The 21,020-nt window shown below is 40.7% G+C and overlaps 1 protein-coding gene across 1 annotated transcript in view; it reads left to right on the top strand.

Moving 5' to 3' along the window:
• The first annotated feature begins 1,895 nt into the window (after positions 1–1,895).
• arb2a (ARB2 cotranscriptional regulator A) overlaps positions 1,896–21,020 on the top strand; it is a 155,578-nt gene continuing 136,453 nt past the window's right edge. Inside the window, exons 1-5 of the mRNA XM_030737542.1 lie at positions 1,896–2,000; positions 2,711–2,851; positions 4,385–4,486; positions 8,303–8,403; positions 20,115–20,180. Of these exons, the coding sequence (XP_030593402.1) occupies positions 2,746–2,851; positions 4,385–4,486; positions 8,303–8,403; positions 20,115–20,180 (375 nt within the window). The 5' untranslated portion in view covers positions 1,896–2,000; positions 2,711–2,745. The remainder of the gene's footprint in view (positions 2,001–2,710; positions 2,852–4,384; positions 4,487–8,302; positions 8,404–20,114; positions 20,181–21,020) is intronic.

Below are 21,020 nucleotides of genomic sequence, written 5' to 3'. Positions count from 1 at the left end.
AAACATTTCTGTGCCCCGTGTCCATACCTCTGGTCTATAGTAAGTGCAGACTGTGCATCTCCTTTCTCTTGTCACACTCAGTGGATATCAGTGCCACCTCTAGTTGTTATTTAGATCTCTCTGCGGCATTTCCATTGCTCTGCTTGTGGAAAAAGGACAACTGCAACTCCCCAGAGAAAGAGTTTCAATTCAAAGCCAATAAGAAGTAGGACACCAGTAGGACATCTATAGCAAAAAGCATAATAAAGCTGCAGGGACCTGATTCAGGTGAGCAGTTTGTGGCAGGTATAGTAGTTTTTGGTAAATCACCTGTGGCATAGTATCAGTATCAGTCTGGCAAGTCTAGTTTCAAACAAAATGCCCTTGTTTCCCTTTGGATATACTGTAACAGACTCTAAACCATGCCACTCGCTCATGTTTTGTAAGAACAGCCTTGTGTGAAAGTGCATCGAGGGGTCAGAGTAGGAAAATGCTTGAGAAAATGCCAGTCCATTTATTATTTCACATATCCAGCAGCTTATGCCCACAGGTGGCTGCTGCCTGTGTGTCACAGGCGACAAATCAAAAACAGGGTTCGTTCAGTACCTTAAATATGACAAGGTAAGATATAACACATTAGCAACACATTTGTGCCATTTTGAGGGCTGCTGAATACTGCTGCCCTAAACTGAGCCCTTATTATTAATTATTATTATAGTTTGTACAATTCTAATAAGCTTGAAAGTCAATATTTGGTGTGACCACCTTTATTCTTCAGCACAGCCTGAACTCTCTTAGGCAGCTTTCTTGTCATTTCTTTAAGCAGTCTTCAGGAATAGTTCTCCAGGCTTCTTGAAGGACATCCAAAGCAATCCAATTTTGACAAGATCCCCAACACCACTGGCTGAAATGCAGCCCCAAACCATGACAGAGCCTCCAAAGGAATCACCTTGTTGGTGCAAAAAATTCAATTTTATGCCTGTCAAACTTTTTTTTGGCATTTTTTTATAGAGTCAACTGAAGAAATGTGAGGAAATTATTTATTTTTTGTAACAGGCTGCTAATAATAAGTGCTTAAAGACAGAGTTGAGTTAGGTGCCTTTTTATGCTTGAATGATTCATAGGTCAGCGTTAAGTGGCTTAACAAAACATTCTTCTGAAAATGGTCAGGTCTGGAGAATTATTGTTCAAGACCACTTTTAAAAACAAAACAAAACAAAAATACAAGAAAGTCTAGCTCATTGCATGCAAAATATAAAGAAATGAGGTGCGGCCCAAGACTTTTGCCCAGCACTGTATGATAGCAGTGCTGAAATAAGTTCACTGAAGTTTTTTATATACTAACAAATTTATCTTTAGCATTCATACAATACTAAAACTGTGACAGCTGACAATACACCTCAGAAATACGATACAAAGTGTCCCAATTCTGAGTAGGATATGTATACACAAAATAGTGGTAACAGTTTATTAAACACATCTCAATCAGTGTGTCAGTGCATGTGTTGTATAAAGCACTTTGAGTTCTCAAAGTAGAGAAGTGATATATAAGACCCAGTCCATTTGCCATTTACTTGCTTTTGCGTGTTTATCTGCATACAGCTCTGAAACCTGCGCACAACTTAACTTTATCTATGTTATTTAGTATTAGGTTGTTTATTGTAAAACAATACATCATACCTACAGTAGCTGAATATTATACATAAAAAAAACCCTAATATGCAATATTTTTGCATAACTCTGAATTAAATGTAATTCAGCACAGGTTTCCAAACTTTGTGCAAATGTGCTCTCACCACTGAGCGATACACACAGCACGCAACGCGAAATCACACGCGAGAGAACATCTGCACAAGTTCCTGCAGCTGCTGCGCTACTGTCTCTTTAAATAGCCCTTCCAGTCCGTTGCCCCGGTAACCCGGAAGCCTCGCGCGCTCCATGCTGCACTGCTAAGAGTCCTTCCTGTTTTAGAAAATTACAAGGAAGCAGCAACAACTGGATAGTCGCATAGCCTACTGATGGTGCGTGAGTCGAAATAAAAGTGTGCATGCGTCTGCTATAAACAGCGGTTCCATGTTCGAACCTCTCTCTTTCGCTTGGTTAAAATGAATGTTTAATAAAAAACAAACAAACAAAAAAAAAAAAAAAAACACGAATATCCTACTGTGCCCGCTCGCAGTAGTCCATACCAGAGGGCTGGCTCTTATTCCGGGGGATTTCTTTCTCAAAGTGCAAAAACAGATGTTTGCTGTTGTGGAGAAAATGACGGAGGAGTGTCAGACAGTTGTGCGTGTGAAAATGAACGACTTTTTGTAGGGACTGCAGCGCAGTTTTAAAGCAAGGAGGAATTTCGCTGTGTTTGCATAATTAACTCAGTTGTTGCACGTGTGCTAAGTGGGGCTGCATCCACGTTTTGTGGTATTACTGCTGACAGATAGCTGAGTTAGCTGTCTCGCGTGTTATTACAAAGTAAGTAATCACGACTTCATTCTCTTCAAGAAACGGGGAGACTGTAGTCTGCACAGGCGAGCAGGATGGAGCAGTAATGTGTAATGTTATGGCCTGCTGCCATCGTACAGGTGCAGCAAGCTGTGACCCAGTTGCTGTTGTGGTCTTATAGAGGGATGTCTCTGACAATGAGTGGCATATTTAAATATGATGTTAACGCAAGAGCTTGTTTTCGAGCCTTTGTGATGCCTAATTCTTAGTTTTGTTATTTTTCCCACGATAGGACTCATTTCAGTGATCGTTGGGAGGGAAGGACCCATGCGCACTCATTTCTGTGCTGCCACACCAGCCCTGTTCATATTGTGGATCATCATGGCCCAAGTTGCTGGCCAGGAGGACAAAGAGAAAACTACTGCACTCAAAGGTGAATGATTAGTATTAATAATAACAACAACAACAATAATAATAAAACAGCAGGAGAATTTGTAGAACAGAGGGAAACAGGGGCCACTTACAAGCCAAGTGAATTTTTTCTCCTATTTTGACCTGAGGGCAAGCACACCAGCATTTCAGACTTAATACCACATAGATCAATAAGATTATGAACTGTAATAAACTGTACCTTTTTTAGAAAACAAAATGTGTGCAACTCTAAATAAAATACAGACAGGTGACAATCACAATTAAAAGAAAATTAAAACACTCTCAAACCCTTCTCGAGATGCTTTGTGGAACAGTGTTTTTTTTTAAATGTGAGGCACAGAGCCACTGCATTTGGGGTATGGGTGACTAGGGAGAAATATACAGTCTAATATGGTAAATATAAATACTGTAGGGGAAAATTAAAAACCATGATGCATTTGATGATGCTAATGATGCTATCATGCTGACCTTTACGGACTGACTTCATTTTCTAAAATTCAACCATGATTGTTAGCGATTGATGAAAATCATATTGTGAACTTTTTTGACCTAAAGGACGTCATGCCAGACGAAGTTTGAGAACCCTTAAAGGGAAAAGTCAGTGGATAAACCGTTGTTCTGACTGATCTCACCTTCTGACTGATCTCCTGATTGGAGTGGTCACTTCCAGGATGAGACTAGCCCCCTCCATGGGGTTTGGTGTGTGTGTGTGTGTGTGTGTGTGTGTGTGTGTGTGTGTGTGCGCGCGCGCGCGTGTGTGTGTCTGTGCATTCATGTGTATTAAATGGATATAAATCAGGCTATAAATGTCTTTTGGTGGAATAGTTTTCCCTTATGGGAGCGATGCAGTGGTGTGGTTGTTAGCCCCATTGCCTCAAAGCAAAAATGTATTGGGTTCAAATCCACCAGCCAGCTGGGAATTTGGATACTGTCTCTTTCCCCCTAACTTCCTCCCACAGTCCAAAGGTTATTTGGTGATTCTAAATTGGCCATAGGTCTGAATGGTTATCTGTTTCTGTGTTAGCACTGCAATAGAGTGGTGAACTGTCCAGGGTATACCCTGCTTTTTTGCCCTATAACAGCTGTGATAGGCTCCAGCCCAACCACAACCTTGAATAAGTGGAAGAAAATGGATGGCTGGTTTTCCATCACTCCAGTAGATTTCCAAATAACCACGTGGGCAAGTGTTGGCTCAACACCTTACCAAGACACTTGATGATGTCTCTTTTCTATAATTTGTCACCACAGTGTATATGTTAAACATTTGTCCCTTGAACTTAAAACTATACTTAACACAGCACGTATTGGATGTGAATGCCCTCTTTTCTATGTACTATACCACTTGATGGTGAAGGAGAGCTTTTAGTTTAAACAAGCATGGGGAGCATTGATGTAGAATTTTCTGTTGCTTCATGATATGGGGGATACTGAAAGTAAAATGTAAACCATGTTTATGAGGAAAAAAACTGAAATTCTAAAAATGAACATGTGGATTTTGTTTTAATTTGAATTAAATCGTTGCTCCTTTTCACAGATTTGCTGTCAAGAATAGATTTGGATGAACTGATGAAGAAAGATGAACCTCCCTTCACTTTCCCCAAAACACTGGAGGAGTTCGAATATGCCTTTAATGAATGTGAGCACTTACATTTTCTATTTAAAGTAAAAGCCAAAAGTGTCAGGATGAGCTTCATGGTTTGCCCAGATACACAAAGCCTGCTGCCGTATCAAAAAACACCAAATCCCATGACGTCTAAGGATTATGCTCCCTTCCAGATGAATTATGCTATTTTCTAGTCTACTCGAAGCCTGCTTGGATGACGCATGCACAGTTGCTGCTCCTGTAGTGTAGTAGCTTCATGGACGAGTCTGCACGGTCACAACAAATTGGATGGTACACTGACTTTCACACAGATCTTGATAAATCAGTGAGACCCAATTGAGGGAGATACAGAAAGTTTATTACTATCATAAGTGACACTGCAGACAGCATAGGCTCAGGTGAATGTGTTACATTTTGGTTTGATTAAGGACGTAACCCCATGAGGTCTGGCAATAGATTCCAGGGGATACAAGGGTGGGAAGCATGATGGTTCTGTGGTTTGTCCTGGGTTTCGAATCCACTATCTGGCCAGCGTGTTTCTGAGTGGAGTTTGCATGTTCTCCCTGTGTTTTCTCTGGGTACTACAGCTTCCTCCCACAATCATGCAGTTAGTGGGGTTAGCTTAACTGGTGATTCTAAATTGCCCGTAGGTGTGAATCCCTGTGACAGACAGGTGACCTGTCCAGGGTGTACCCTGCCTCTCGCCCTATGGCAGCTGGGATATGCTCCAGAAAGTTGATGGATGGATATACGAGGGTCTTTTTTTTTTTTTTTTACCTGTCAGCTATAGTGGCTTCTAAATTTTAAGGCTTGTGACACCTTAAAATAAAGTAACATCTGCTTGCAACTTTTTGTTGCAAACTGATGAAATCCACCAGTAAGCAAATTGTAAAAAATTCAGGTCAGATTTGTGTAATAAAAAAAAATGTAATACTTTTTTGCCTTGATTTTCTTCTTTTTATCATCTTGTGATCCATGAGATTAAACCTTAGACTGCTGGATGGTCACGGTCCTCAGGTTGGAAACTCAAATCGTTACCGTTCTCTTTTGTGTTATGTCAGCATTTTTTATTTAATGACAATGTCTCTCTGAACAAATGTAGGTGCATGTCATTCACCTTTAGAGCAAGGAGCACAGCTGAATCCAAAGTGGTGTGGGTGCAGATGATATGAAAGTCTCTTTAGGATTCTCTTGGCTCGCTTTAATCAAACCAGGTGGGGAAAAGGAGGAAGAGCTGGAAAGGTAGAAGTGCTTGTGATTTTGGCTTAGTATTCCTTTGTAGTCTCTTCCTCTCTGTCTCTCCCTCTCTCTCTCTTTCACCCTCTCTCTGTTCTCTGTCAGTGTCTCTACTGGCTGTCTGGCTGGCTGAGTGGGGGACATGTTGTGTACTCTACGGCCCGTCAGTAACCTACTCAGCCTTGCCCTCTGCCTGACGGAGCATTTGCATAACCTCGCTGTGCCTAAGAACAGAGACATGGAGACTTAGCCCCCACTAGCTATTATGCCAACACCCGCCAACCACTCTACCCCACCCGCTAGTCCCAGCTCAGTCTACCATGGAGGCAGATACACATTCAGAGACTCTCCATCTCCTCTTCCTCATGCTTCTGTCTCCTTTCATCCCTTTTTATATCCCTTCCTCTGTATTTCTCTATTTTCACATCCTGCTCAAAATCTCCAACTGAAGAAGAGCTTTCTCTCCCTCCCTCTCTCTCTCTCTCTCTCTCTCTCTCACACACACACACACACACACACACACACACACACACACCAATCTGTATGTCTTGTCAATTTCTACTCAGGCCTGTTTTTGAAGGATAGCATTTCTATTAAAGCCATGGTGGCCCTCAGGCAATGTCTCTAGTATGTCGACACACAGTCACTCTGGCTTGCAGGCATTTATATAGCTGCACTCAGGCTACTTTCGCCAGAGACAGGTGGAACAAAAATGTTAATTTGACCATGTAATGATGTGAATACAGAAGAGGCTGTGTACAATAGTTTGCAGGTATCTTAATCACTGAAGATGATGGCTTCATCTTGCTAGCCCTCCGGTTTTCCATTACTGGAAATCCAAGGTTATGTACACCTAATTAAGCGGCCAAATTGAGAACAGAATGCTAATTATGACAGAAAAAAAAGGAGAAAAGTTGAGAAAATGTTATTCCTTTGAGAGGATGTGATGTGGGAGACGGTGGAGCTGATCACCCCCCAGCCCATGCACACACACGCACACACACACACACACACACACACACACACACACACTGCACCCTTCTTCCCTTCCTTCCTCACACACAGAGACACACACACCCTTTTACTACTGTAGGATTTCATTATGGCGCCTCTTTTAGGCAGTAATGTTTAGATCCTCACCCCTCCACGAATGCATAATTGATTTTTTTCAAGGTACTTTTTGTGCACACTGCTTTATCTTAACTTCTTGCCTGTGTACCTCTCAGGCACAAATCTATTTTTTAATGCAAAGCGACACCAAACCAGCATTCAGGATTACATGTTGTCTAACAACTAACTATGAAAGCGAATGCTGTTATATACAGTGAGCTAGCGATGTAAGATTTATCACATTGATAGAGGTGTGAAAATGGTGGCAATTTAGAAGGAAATGAAAAAAATGTGCATTCTTTTATCTTGCAAAGATATATTTATTTATATCTTAGATGGTTTTTACGTTTTGCAATAATTGAGAAAGTATGAGAGCCCCCTGGCTATTTGGGTTAAGTATGTGTACTTTTTGTGGCTTAGCTCTTACAATTTTTGCAGTCATAAAGGTCAAAATTAAATTTAACACTGTTTAGTGTTTTATTGTGTTGTAGTGTCAACTGGAGGATCGATGGGCTCATTGCTAAGGTAGGGGTTTCACAGCCACACAAGGGTAATTGTTGAAAAAAGTAGTACCATTTCTGAACAGCATTTTCCTATCTTAGGACTGTTTTGCATTAAATATATTTTGAATGTACTAAAAGCTCCCCTCGTTTCCTTGAATTATAATAAATCAGTTAAGCATTGTTCCAAAGACTTGTTGTTTTCTCTGTCAATTCTTTTGTGTGGTAACGGCAGTGTGGCTTACTTGCAACAATTTACAGAAGCACAAATACTTAAGTGACACTTACTGTACTCCCACACCTGGTCCTCCTGGCTGGAGCGGCTGATGTGTGTGTGCGTGTTTTTGGGTGTGTGGAAGCTCTTCTGCTTAGAGTGATTGGCTGATGCCCAGACAGCATCCTCAAAGGAATTACAAGGAGCAGTTGTCGTTGTGCCTAATGCTTGCCAGCCGAACTTTCTCCCTTCATGCTCGCGCGCATACACAAAACATACTGAGAACCTTTCCCACACCCACTTTAGTCTTTGCTCTCAGAGATTTCAGGTGGAAAAGGCAGGGACAGAACTGTGGCCTGTCGCCAGAGTGAACACTGTAGGAGAGGGAGAGGGAGATGGGCACTGTTAAAGAGGAAGGGGAGAGGCTTTTAGATGAGTGAAGAGACAGAGAGGGAAAGAGAATTTTTACCATACCAGCTGTCCAACTCTGGCCTGCCAGACAACCCAGAAGGCTGTTGGAGTCGTGACTGGAAGAATGCTGCTGCATCCATAGGCCTTGTACCTGCCAGATGGGGGGTGGGGGTGAGGGGGGGTTGGGGGGATAAGAAATAAGCAATAAAAAAAGTCAAGTTCAGTCTGGCAGGCAGATGTACTTTTTGATGTGCAGTCAAAAGTAGGGATTCACCTACTTTACGTGTATGCTGAAATAGATATAATAGACAGGTATTGTTTATTATTATTATTACAGATGTGGCTTTTTTTTCTCCAATATATTTTTTTTTTCCACAGATGGCCAGCTTCGCCATATAAAAACAGGTGAACCCTTTGTGTTCAATGCCAGGGAGGATCTCCACCGCTGGAACCAGAAACGCTATGAAGCTCTTGGAGAGGTAACACGCTGCTTTTTCTGCTTACCTGCCAATTTGCAGTATGCTTTATTATGCTTCATTTGGGTCATATTGATCAAGCTTGGCTTCAGCTGCTGAGCCTGTTAGGAACATCTGTCTTGACCAGTGAGAAGATGTTGCAATGGTTGTTGTATGTTTGGACAGCAAATAGATTCAGAATGACACACAAATCATTATCACACATGGAATCAGCAGCATGCTCTGTTGCATTTGTGGAAGGTTGGGTAGATTTTTACATTCACATATACATTAGATCCTCAGTATCTTGGATGTGAACATATGTCAACTTGACAGTGGATGTGGTTTAGATTCAGCACTTTTGGACGTGATGCATTTGGTCATGAAATGCAAGTGCAGCAACAGGCCAGCTGCAGGTTGCAGGGAGGGAAATGGGCAAAATTCATATATGGGAATATTGCACATTTGAGTCAGATATTTGAAGACAAGTTATTGGCAACAAAAATACAATATGTAAACAGGCGTATTCAAAGCAAGAAGGGAACAGTTTGTAGGGATCATCAGACTTCTGGCATTGTGACATCCCTACTGTGATTAGACTGTGAAAGAATACTTTTAAGTTCATTTCTTGGTATTTAATGTATGATTATTTTGTTGCTCAGATAATGGTAGAGCTTGCTTTTCTGGCATTATTTAGTGGGTGACTCACATCATGATACAAGCTTTATGCCAGAAACTCAAAGCTGAACTGCCACTCACTCAACTGAGTAGAGAAGTTTGACTTTGATGAGAGAGCAAACCTTGCACTCATAGGTAGATTCTGGTCCAAAAGGTTCAACAAAGTCACTAGATCTGTTACTAGGTATTTAAAGGTACAGTGTGTAAAATCTCACCACTAGATATCAGTAGATTGCAGATTGCAATCAACTAAATTCTGTTTTCTTACACCTCCCAGTTCAAGTGCATAATCCTAGCTACAGTGGCCGCTGTAGGGCATACAACTCTGGCTGCCATTCAACTGTAGGGAGTGTAGGTTGTCAGTCCGCTGGCGTGCATATCTGTTTACTCTGGAGGTGGCCTTAAAACTTTGTGAAAAGAGTGCGAGATGAGTCGATGAGTCGGTGAAGCTCACTTCTGTGTGATGACAGCTATACTGAGGTGAGTTGTTGAGGATATCCTGAACTTTTCTGCTGTTTTTGCCACTGTTAGCTGCTGTTAGCCGGCGTTATTGAAACTTTCTTTGAACTGGCTTTTTGGACTCAGGCACTTAGAGTGATTTTGGCTACACAGTCAGGTGGCAAATAAACTCTCATATGATGTGAGAATGTTTGAATGTAATTAAACTGTTTATCAAAAGGAAAGTGTGATTTTTAAGACAGGTCTAACATTAGCTGGCATAATGTTAGCTTATAGCCAGTTGCTGTTTAGTTGGCTCATTGTCAGCTGTCCAGAAACAGGAGGGTCGAATGTCTAATCTGTTGATAATAAGTAATTGTGACAATTTCAGAAATAAGCACGTTTATGCATATTTTTTGTATTAGAGCACTGGCTTCAGTTAAGGAGAGTTGAGGTGAGGAGTAAGAGGATGACATTTTATCCAGATGCCGGTCGCCTTGGCTTCGTTTGTGTTTTTGTTTCTTTGGTGAAGGGGACTCCTCAGAATATAAAACACAGTTATGAGCTTTCATATCTTGAGTCTGAAGGTGCAGACGTAGGCAAATGCCTACGATTTATCTTCTCCACCTTTGCCATGCTATGTGTCTTGACCACTGTAATCAAGATGACATGGCAACATATATGTCTATAAGTACAACATTCTTTTTTTCTATTAAATAAAGTCAAAAAACGACTGACTGTGCCTTTAAAAAACAAAAAGGGATGTAGCAAATGCGTTATTTAAGCAGAGCTCAACATTTTCTGTGGAGTTCTTTGATGCACCTAAGAAATTTTTATTAGCCCATCTGTATATCTAAACATACACCATTCTAAAGTTCACCTCTAATTCACTCCCACAGTTCCACAACATACAATATGCATTAAGATAATGAGACAAATGTTCTTTTGTAATCTTTTTTTTTTTTTTAATTTGCATCCCCTACTATGTTGCTTTTAATTGTTGTGAACATTCTTTGAAGTTCAAAGCAAAGTGATAGACCTGTTTGTGGGATTACCTGGGTGCTTTTTTAAATTTATTTATTTCCTGCTGTATACAGTAGCTCCTTTGAGAGCCTTCTGTAAATCCTTTTTTCCCCTTCTTTTCTTTTGAATGCTCAGGCACTATCTACCAGCATCTAAAGAGGATGTAGAAACAAACATTTGGTAGCAGAAAAGCAAAGGCCCAGAAAGAACACACAGATATTTAAACCAGCTGAACTCGAGCATCTGAGGGGGGCCAAACATTTGGATGGAACAAATAATCATCAAGCAAGATGTATGCAAATTTTATTCATCCTGTGATTAAAAAAAAAAAATTGACAGTTGCATCTTCTTCAGAGGAGAAAAAAGGAAATAGTGTCAATCCCTGTTGATATGAGCTTGTGTAATGAGAACAAATACTGTTTGAGTTGTGCTGCAGGAGATTAACTGGCTAAGAAGAAAGGAGCACTACCTGAATAAGCAATATTATCTGTCTGTTGTTTTTAGGCCACAGATGATTCAAGAAAATGAATACTGTACCTCTCACACAGCTTTGCAAGTACAAATGCATTGTTTTTGCTGGGAAGAAATATGCACCATTATAAATAGACACAACTACTGAATTGTATGCCTTTGGTTGTAAAAGTAGGTTATGGTGCTTAGTCAGCCTCTTTATGTGTGGGTTTAAGGATGCGTGTTACACAGCCATACCTGTATGCTTATTTATGCAACTGTATAGCCAATGCATGCAAATGTATTTCTGTTTGAATTCTTTACTGCATGCTGTTGTTTGTTTGTGTAGTCTTTTCTCTCATTACTATCATCCTATTCTTTATGTCAGACAGAATACTTTTGCAGATGTCATGAGGGTAAATGTGGAACAAGACACTATGGAGACAGCTCTGTTATAAGCCAACACCACTTCACAACACACCCTAATGCCCTCTATCAGCCAGCCACCTGAGACAGTCTGTGAACTAGCTACATTCAGCCCAAGAGCTGTGTGAGATGGCACAAGGACATGGGTGCATGTGTTTGCCCCTGGCAGTGTGAATAGAATAGCTTCATCATTGCCCCCTAATGTTCAATCACATTCCTTTCTCTCCCTGCCTTCCTCCATGCCTCTGTCCATCTCTCCCTCCCTCCTTTCTTCCTTTTACCACCACTCTATGCTCACAGTTCTGTATTTTGCGCAGAGGACTCCTTGTATGTGCACGTGCATTTGTGTGTCTGTGTGTGCGGAGGCGGGAGGGTGGCGGCTGTATTGTCAGACACATCACAGCACCAGATGTCCAATTTGCACTTCAGCCTCGTCTGAATGGAGGGACAGATAGAAAGAGGGAGAACGAGGATGTTGGTGTGATGGCCTCCAAGCAAAAGAAAGAGATGGGAACAAAATTTTGGTTGAGCACAAGAACAGGAAATTATTTCCCATGTATAAAAAAATCATTCAGAATTTCTGCCATATAATCATAGTATTATGTAGAGAGATCTGCAGATGTATGTGAGAGAAGTTCCACCAGTCCACTTTGTTTGGAGACCGCTGGCCATATTTCTCTGCATATAAGTGAGGGACACTGTAGTTCCAAAGACATTACAACTCATTTTTAGTTGTGTAAAATTACTTATTGTGCACAAAGCTGGCTGAGTAAAAGGGGTCAATAAAACAATGTGTGTGCTGAATGGATGCATACAGTGGAAGACGGTTATATCTCAAATTCGTCAGGTAAAAAACTTTAAATGTACTCAAAGAGCATCTGCTTATTAATAATATGAACTAAGTTTTGTAAGGGAAGCTAGGTTATTTTGCTGATAGGACTGGAGAAACCCACTTAAAACCCCAAAACTGAAAAAACCCCACACTCTATCAGTATAGTGACATTTTCTATTTTTGGCTCTCACTGTTATCATTACAGCATATTACAGCTTAATAAAGAGTGGGCTATCTGTGCGATGTTGCTCAATGCAGCAGGGTCACCTCAGCCTGTGTAGGTGTCAGTTGTAGTCTAATTCCAGTGATTTGGTGATGAATCTCTCTGATAGGACACAAGCATAGGGTCTGGCCCAGATGGAGCTCTATTAAGCTGTTAATAAATGAGGATTCTTCTCTGCTCTGTCTGCATCTGTCGAATGGAAAGCAGTCACAAATTTGTAAACACACACACACAGTCAGAATATTATAATGAAGTAAAGCTAGCCAGATGGCTGAATTAGAGAGCTGTCTCTCTCTCACTCTCTCTCTCCCTCTCCCCCCTTTCTCTCGCTCTCTTTCTCATTTTCTCACTGTCTCTTTATCTCTCTCTCTCTTGTCTCTTACAATATCTACAGTCCCTCTGTTATCATTTTTTTTTCTCCTCCCATCTCACTCTGTTTCCACATTATGGATATTGGTTGTCATATTGGTGACTAGCTAGCCAAGGTTTCGGTCATTGAAGTACAAGTGAAGTGTATAAAGTGCATGGTACAAAAGTCTGAGACCACATATGAAGATACTTTCAAATACAGTCAGTATTTATTTATAATTACAAATAATAATATGAGCTATGATCTGAACTTAAAGTTCATTCTTAGAAAGATGTCCATAAATTTCAAAATATCTTAGTGTTTAATTGGAGGATGCGCTTGAGCTACACTTGTGTGCAAAACCTTATAACCCATGTTTTCCCAGTTTGATCTGACAATGTTCCAGAGAGCTTTCTGTGGTGTCAGGAATGCTCGGTGTCCCCATATACTGTATTTTTAATTGTGCTGAGATCAGCTGTTTAGGGAAGTCTTTCTTGTTTTTTTGTTTTTTGTTTTTTTTTTGTGGCCTTCAGGTAGTTTTTGCAAAGCTGTGAGGTTTGTTTTGTGTCATTATCCTGCATCATTATAAATCCCACTATACAAAGAAGGTATGAAGGTAAGAAGGTATAGCAGGTTTCTAATGAAAGAACTGTAGTTAGTCAAAAGAAAATCGTCATTGATTATTGTACCTAGTCTTCATCCAATAAAATTGTTCAGTGGGCGGGTTAATATCTGGTTTAACCAAATCTTCTACAGTGTGTGAATTACACTCTACATACTATCTTGAGCCTGGGAACCTGTACCTTTGATTACCATAATAATACGATTATTAGACCAAACATGATAATATAGTGTTCACTTTAAGAGCCTCAAGTGTTCAACACATCTTAACACATACAAATGAACCTGCTGTTTTTAAATGATGTTGGCTATTGAACTGTGGTTTGCAAACTTCTGCACAGTTTAAATCATCCCTTTTGGTTCTCCATTTTAACAGATAGCAGTCACACTGACAATTTATTTAACAAAGTGTGACATAGTAATATTAAAAAAAACTTAGACCTAACAGTCTCAGTTAGATTGAGGAAGTCTGAAGTTGTGAAAGTGTTCAAAACATCCCATTTTTAAAATTTGTTCTGTTTCCCCCTCTGCCAAAAATAATGGCGTAATCCTAGAAGGCTATTGATGTAGCAGTTTTTCAGTAATAGATGTAATAGTGGCAACCAGTGAGAATTTGGTTGGAAAGCAATCAACACTGAGACTATGGAGCTAGAGGAATTGACTGTTTAAACAAGTGTCCAACTCAAGAGTTGGCAATACAACCCCAGACTTGAATATTCTCTCTACCATGTTTCATGCTAACATCCATGTATTATGCATATCTTTAATCTGAAATGTTTTGCTGTAAGGACGTTTTTTTTTTCCAGTCATGCTCTAGACCACTTGAAGTGTTAGGCCTTGATCCCCTCCACGAGAAGTGGTTGATTTTTGCCCGTCTTTCAGTAATACATTTGCTGATGAAAGTCATAATTAAAGCCATTGCTGTATCTTTGATAACTGGCCACCAGTCCAGAGTGTACACTGCCTCTTTCTCAGTGTCAGCTGGGCTAACTTAGCCAAGTTAGTTGTGAGATATTGCACCTTTAGTTTTTTTAGTATTACCCAACATTTATAGTCACATCCTTTGACCCTCTCCTCTTTTTGACAATACAGTGAGAGACGTTATTACTCTGCCAGTTTTACTGTGGTCTTTAAAGCACATCTAAAGAAAGAAAATCATGTATGTGACTTATTTTGGGAAGTGGTGGTGTAATAAGAAATTTTACTATTTACTGTCGCATGCTATTCGATCAGATGTCTGTTTTACATTTGTGCTCGCTTAAACAAACACTGAAGTGTTTTTCCCTTTTTGAACAAGTAATGGATTATGTTCTTGGGTTGTAGAGGTTCTTTGAGTTACCCATAAAAAGTCATTGAGCAGTCATTAAGTGTTGCATCCTGCCAATGATGGAAACCCTGGAGACAGGCCTCCATACTGTACTTAAAGCACCAGGAGGCCCCATAACAGTTGTGGACCATTTTGTTGGGAAGCTAATGGGATCTCTCTAAAGAGGAACTATAAATGACAGCTGTCTGCCCTGAGCCACTGACTGCCATCACGTATCCATTCCCAAAACACTTTAAAACTGCTGCTGCAGCTTTTGCAGGAGCACGGAGGAGGAAGCAGGCACATCCACAGAAAAAAAAAAAAATGGGTGCAAGGAGTGGGTTGAGGTGGATTTGAGTTGATGAAAGAAAAGGGAATTGGGCAAGGGATGGGGGTGGGGGTGGAGGGGGTGTTGGAGAAAAGACAGGAGGGCTGGTAGTTACAGCACAGACATCTGTCGCTGCTGCCGACACCCACCGAGGCATACAATACCTTAGTTTGAATTAGCCCTCTGCCAGCTTCTCAGTTAACACCTGAGGAGGTCATTATGATGCCATTAGGATGAGCAGTACAGGGAGGGCAGAGAGGGAGTGAGGAAGAGGGATATCTACGCTAAGTGTAAACAGTCTGTCTGTCTGTGTCTGAGAACTTTCTCTTCCCCTGGAGAGCCCTCTCTCCTCTGACAGAAGAATGACAGAGACCTCATGGGAATTACAGCATTCTCTCTCTCCGTCTCTCTCTCTCTCCATCTATCTCTCTTTGTTTCCCACGTGGACTGACAGATCACAAATTCACAACAATAGGGCCTATTTTAATACATTTTCTGTTGGTACATGAGGCTGACTTAAAATAAACAACCTTTCTATTGCCTCACGCTCTCTCTCATTTTCACAGTATCTCTCTTTCTGAGTATGCTTTGCTGTTGTTGCCGCTGTTGTTGTGCTGCATTGTTTGGGGGGGATTTTCTTCTTTTTTTTCCCCCTTTTTCTTCCTTTCCTCTATTCTCTGGAGAAGAAGGAATGCTTTTCTGGGTGCAGTCAGTGATACGGCACGGAGCAGCTCTTTCAGTATCATTATATAAACAGCTTTGATGCCTCTTCTTGCTCTCTGGTTTCTGTGGCTAAGTGGCTTTGGGAGAGGGCTCTGGACTAGAGAGACAAGAGGTGTGTGTGCTTGTGCACGGGTTTCCTGTGTATGTGTGTATAAAATATGTGTCTCTGTCTTTACTATATTTTCGCACATGGCTTCTTCCACTTAAATATAGTTTTTCAGATGAACAGGTGTGGCTTCAGTGGCCTCAGTAAGTGTTACAAATGTCTCCAATTACATTATTTAAACCTCCTTTAACTGGCTCTCTAACTATAACTCTGGATTATTAAAAATTTGGTTTAACATATTTTGTGGAGTATCTGCATTACGTATTACCTGGTTTTATGCAAAGACTAAAAAAAAAAAAAAATACATGAAAATGTTTGATTTCTTTTTTATATTAATTTGAATTCTAAATCTTTAGTTAATACAGTACCAGTCAAAAGTGTGGGCACACTTACCCATTCCACACTTTTGACTGGTACTGTACATGCATATAATTTGTATTTCATGATTTTGTCTGTGAGCTGATTATAGATTATGCCATTCTCTTGCTTCCCTAATATTACTCCAGGTTTTTTCCCCCCTCTGTAACTGAGCATCAAAACCATTCCTGCTCAATTATGATCATCCTCTGACTCCGATCCTTCTTTTTCGCTTAACATTTGCTTTGCTTTCTATTCCCTTATTCCTGTTCCTCATCTTTCTTGCCTCTTAATCTGTCCTCCTCTTCCTGTCTTGGTTCTCTTACTCCCAACATTTGTTTTTTGTGTTTCTGGGAAGACTCAGCTCGTTATTGCCTCAGGTGCGGTCAGCCAAACCAGGCATGACTGTTGTAATCAGTGGGAGAACACACACAAACACACAAACACACACTTAATGTGGGAGGTCTTTTTCTCTGTCTGTAGTGAAGAGTTTAAAAGCATATCTACTTGCACCCACGATGGTCTTCATTAAGACCTTGGCGTAGTGTGTGTTTGTGAGTGATGAAGAGACTGTTATGGGGATGACCAGGAGTTTGCAAGGAGTTGATGTCACTGCCCACCCACTTAAAGGCTTCTTATCAAGGCCATGCACTGCACTGTTCTCTCTCTCTCTCCCACATCCCCTCTTCAATTACCCCTTCTCCTCTCAGCTGTTCACCACTGTGGGAGCTGGCATGAGACTCTGTGTCCTGGGGATTTCTTCACATCCCTCCCTTCTTGTCTTCTTTCTTTCCTCCTGCTGAGCTTTCTTCTAAGTCCCTTCCTTCCTCCCTGATCCCCCTCTTCATGGTTCATCACCACAATGCTTCCTCTACACAAACCACAGACACAGAGGCGACCTCAGCTGCAAAGACTGTCCCAGGATCTGTGTATATCATGGTCATGTGGAAGGTTTGTTTTATTAGTATACTTTATCATCATTCACATTCTGAATTTGTCTCTCTGAAGGCTGAAAAAAAAAAAAAAACACTAAGGGGTGCAGTTACAGATGTTTTGTAAACTATCAGTTATGGTCATTGCTCTGTGTGTCTTTGAAGATAACATCATGCAGTGTGGGACTTTGGCCTCAACCTTTTGCAGTAGTCTAAGCTAATGTAATTTGAACTTACACTGACATTTAAATTAATGCTGTGCCTGTATCTTGTCAGGCTGATAATACAAGTGAATTGCAGATAAAAAAGATCATGGTAACATTTGTGGCAGTGAAACCTATTGATTTCACTGCCATAAACATGTTTCTGTGTTTCTCCGTCTCATTCCCCTCGTCTCCCTTCTCTTTGTGTGTCTTAATATTACTCGCCAAATCAGTTCCTCTTGCTTGTCTTATCGTCTGATGCCGACAATGTAGACACTCAGAGTTGCATCCTGCAGGCATTTCATTAAAGCACTAATACACATTGGTAATTAGGTGACAAAGAGGCCTCTCTTATTGTACTGATCAGCTGCTGAGATGTAGTCCTTAGAGGCTGACAGAGAAGTAGGTTGCCCGTGTATGTGCATGTTTCAGTGTGTATCCAGTCCGTTGTTACAAAAAAAAGGAATTTGGATGTTGTATGGTGGCACTGCCCCTCTTTAGCTCTTATTGGATCTTGACATTATAAACTAAAGAGTATGGTATGATGACCCAACAGTCCATTGAATATTATTTTCCTATTTATAATCTACATTATCTTTTATGAGTGGAAATGTATTCATGCAGTGAAACTCTTGCATTTTTCCCACTTTTTCTCCTTTCCCTATTCCCCATCAGTCTCTCTTCTTATTTTATATCAGATGTTTCTTGAGCCACCTGAGGCACAGAACAAATAACATGGTGCAAATGAAATTTCCTGTGAAGCTTATTGATGTCATTAAACACTAGCATACTGAGGCCCGGAATCATTTTAGTCTTCATCAGACCAGCTGACATTTTAGTGAATTAGCTGTGAGGTTCTGTGGGGGTGAGGTGGGGTTGTTTCAGCTCCTCTACCACCACCCTCCCATAGGGTCAAATGGTAGAATCAATGATTTCATTTGGTCTGTCTGCTGGCCTTTGATTGGTTGGCCAGCATAACGCCAATATGTGTCTGATTCATAATGTAATTTTTAAATTTTGTTCTTTAAGCTGTATTTCATGTTAGCACTGAATTTATTTGGGGTATAAAAGGGTATGCTATTAAAGTTTTGTGATTATCATAACAATTCCTGTTTGAAGCGAAAGCTGGTCTTCATATTTATTTTTCTAATTTATTTATTTTTAAGTTCCTAATTTGCATTTGACCTTATCGTTTCAAAACTGTATTAAGTTTAAAACATGCAATTTTGGAGATATGCATAATTGCCTTGTTCCATGGTTGACATAAAACAATGAAATGTGGTCTAAAGAATGAAAGAATTTTTATTTTTTCTGTGCCAAAAGTTACAAAAGCTAAACGTATCATCTCCCTTAAATGTGTCATTACTTTTGTTTGTTTTTTTCCTTGAGTCATCCGTTCTTATCCAGAACATTTTTTGCACTCTGTGATGTAGCAGTGAGGACAGCTCTTTTTCCTTCTCTAAAGAAGTAACCTAAATACTACACAGACTAAGTTTTACTGGGCTCTGCAAAATACTGGCAACTTGTGAATGTCGATTTTGGCATTGTTTGGATATTTAAAAAAAATATGTTTTTTAATCTGTTATTAATAGCCAAACATTTAGTTTACACTTGTTGTGTACATGTCTGCTTACTGGTATTATTAAATCTTAGCAGAGTTTTTCCCCTTTCTACATTTTAATGTCGTTTGAGCATCACCCCACTCTGCGCTGCGAGACATAACAGCGTCTGGCTGATGCTTGTTTGTGTTTAGGGTCAGTCGGTTCAGCATGGCTCGAGCCCGGACACGCATTGTAGCTGCGGCACCACAGCGGGCCTTTGGGTTCCTGATTTTGTAAGACTAATACTTCTAAAAACAAACCAATGTGAGACTCCATAACAGTGTGTTGCTCTGCTCTCTCTGTGGTCCGTCAACCAAGCGCGATTGTTGTGACATGTACAGAACAGAGAGTTTGTCATAGCATGTGTTGAAACATCACAACAGCGTCAATAGCTCTACTACATCTTACTGTTAGTGGTGGCGTGCCCCGCCATCTATTATCACTCTTAACTCCTCTGTCTCTCTCACACCTGATCAAAAATTGAAATCTGTTCCAAGTGCTTCTCTCTGTTCTCAGCTGAGCAGGACAGGGGGAGACGAAAAAAAAATAAGGAAAATGGAAAAGAACGTTGTTAATGTCACTGAACCATGAAAGGCTTGGCCTGGGGTTGGAATGACTCGGTATATAAGGTTCTTTAGTGCTGTGGCTGCGGGGATAAACATAACTTACATCAGCCCTTCGCTTGTACAGGAGATTTCCTCTCCTGGCACTTACAACCTCAACACTCTCACTACACTGTGATTCACACACACATACACACACTACACATAGTAGAAGCCAGACCCTTTCAAGTTGCTCGTGAGCACACTCGCATGCGTGCGCACACGTGCACACACACACACACACACGCACACACACACACACACACACACACACACACACACACACACACACACACACGCGCACACACACACACACACACACACCAGAGGGCAAATGAGGGCTGTGAACAGTATTTTTTATTCTGTTTGTAAGCTTGACAGTGGGTGCTATTACTTGTTCACACACGCTCAGAGTTTAGTTGACTTTTGTTGGATGGATTTGTATCAACAGCAATATAAAATTATTAATTACTTTAAGGCTGTATTATCGGTGTAATGTCTGACTGTGTGTTTTCTGTCTTTTCTTTCCCTCTGCAGATCATCACTCAATATGTTTATGAGCTGTTGGAGAAAAAGTGCAACATGACTAAAGAAATCCTGCCAGTAAGTACCCATACTGAAAAGAGGCATTTTCTTCTTTGATTTATGCCATTGAAGATTAAAGGGAGTATTAAATATTAAAATTGACGTAAATGCTTAGGCTTCAGAGTGTGATTATGATATTGAGTGTTCTGTTTAAAAAATAAAGAAAAGGGGATTGTGAGGAGTCAGCTCTCCCAATTCATTCTTTGTCTTTCTTTTTCTATCTCACTCAGTTTCTCTCTTACTCCCTGTCTTTCTTACCCCCCCCCCCTCCTCTGCCCACTTCCTTTGTGCAAAAGTGTCTCCTCAACAAATTAACTGTATTGTGACGTTTCATTTCAAAGGCACAGAGGCACAGCATGCTGATGCTTAATCTGTTTTGCATTCAATTGCGCTGAAGGGGACTTTCTCTTCTGCCATCGTGGAGTTATTCTTTGCCCAGCTCATCCAGGCTCAGAACGCACACTTAATTCCTTTTATTTGTTGTTGGAAGCGTGTTTGTCTCTTTTCCCCCCCTTTACCTCTCCATTCCTGCTCTTTTTCTGTGTATAAAAGTAGTGATCATTTTTCAGACCGTGTTTATAGGGATGTTAGGCAGCACCAGTGTTTAGAAACATGCCAAAGTTAGCTCCAGCACTAACAGTGTCCATAAATCACCTAGCCAGAGTCAGCGCCTTTCATTAGCCTCCATACACTTTTACTGGTTTATCTGCCTGGCCTATTTATCTCATTATTTCCCTGGAAAATTGCTCTGTTATGCTTTTCTGCTGCCCACCCGCCCACATGTATACGGCGTGTGTGTGTGTTGGTGGTGGGTCCGTCCACCTGCGTGGCATTGAACTTGTGACCGCAGATTAAGAA

Source organism: Archocentrus centrarchus, chromosome 9 (genome assembly GCF_007364275.1).
Source record: "Archocentrus centrarchus isolate MPI-CPG fArcCen1 chromosome 9, fArcCen1, whole genome shotgun sequence".
NCBI lineage: Eukaryota > Metazoa > Chordata > Actinopteri > Cichliformes > Cichlidae > Archocentrus > Archocentrus centrarchus.
This window is presented reverse-complemented; position numbering and strand designations above follow the sequence as displayed.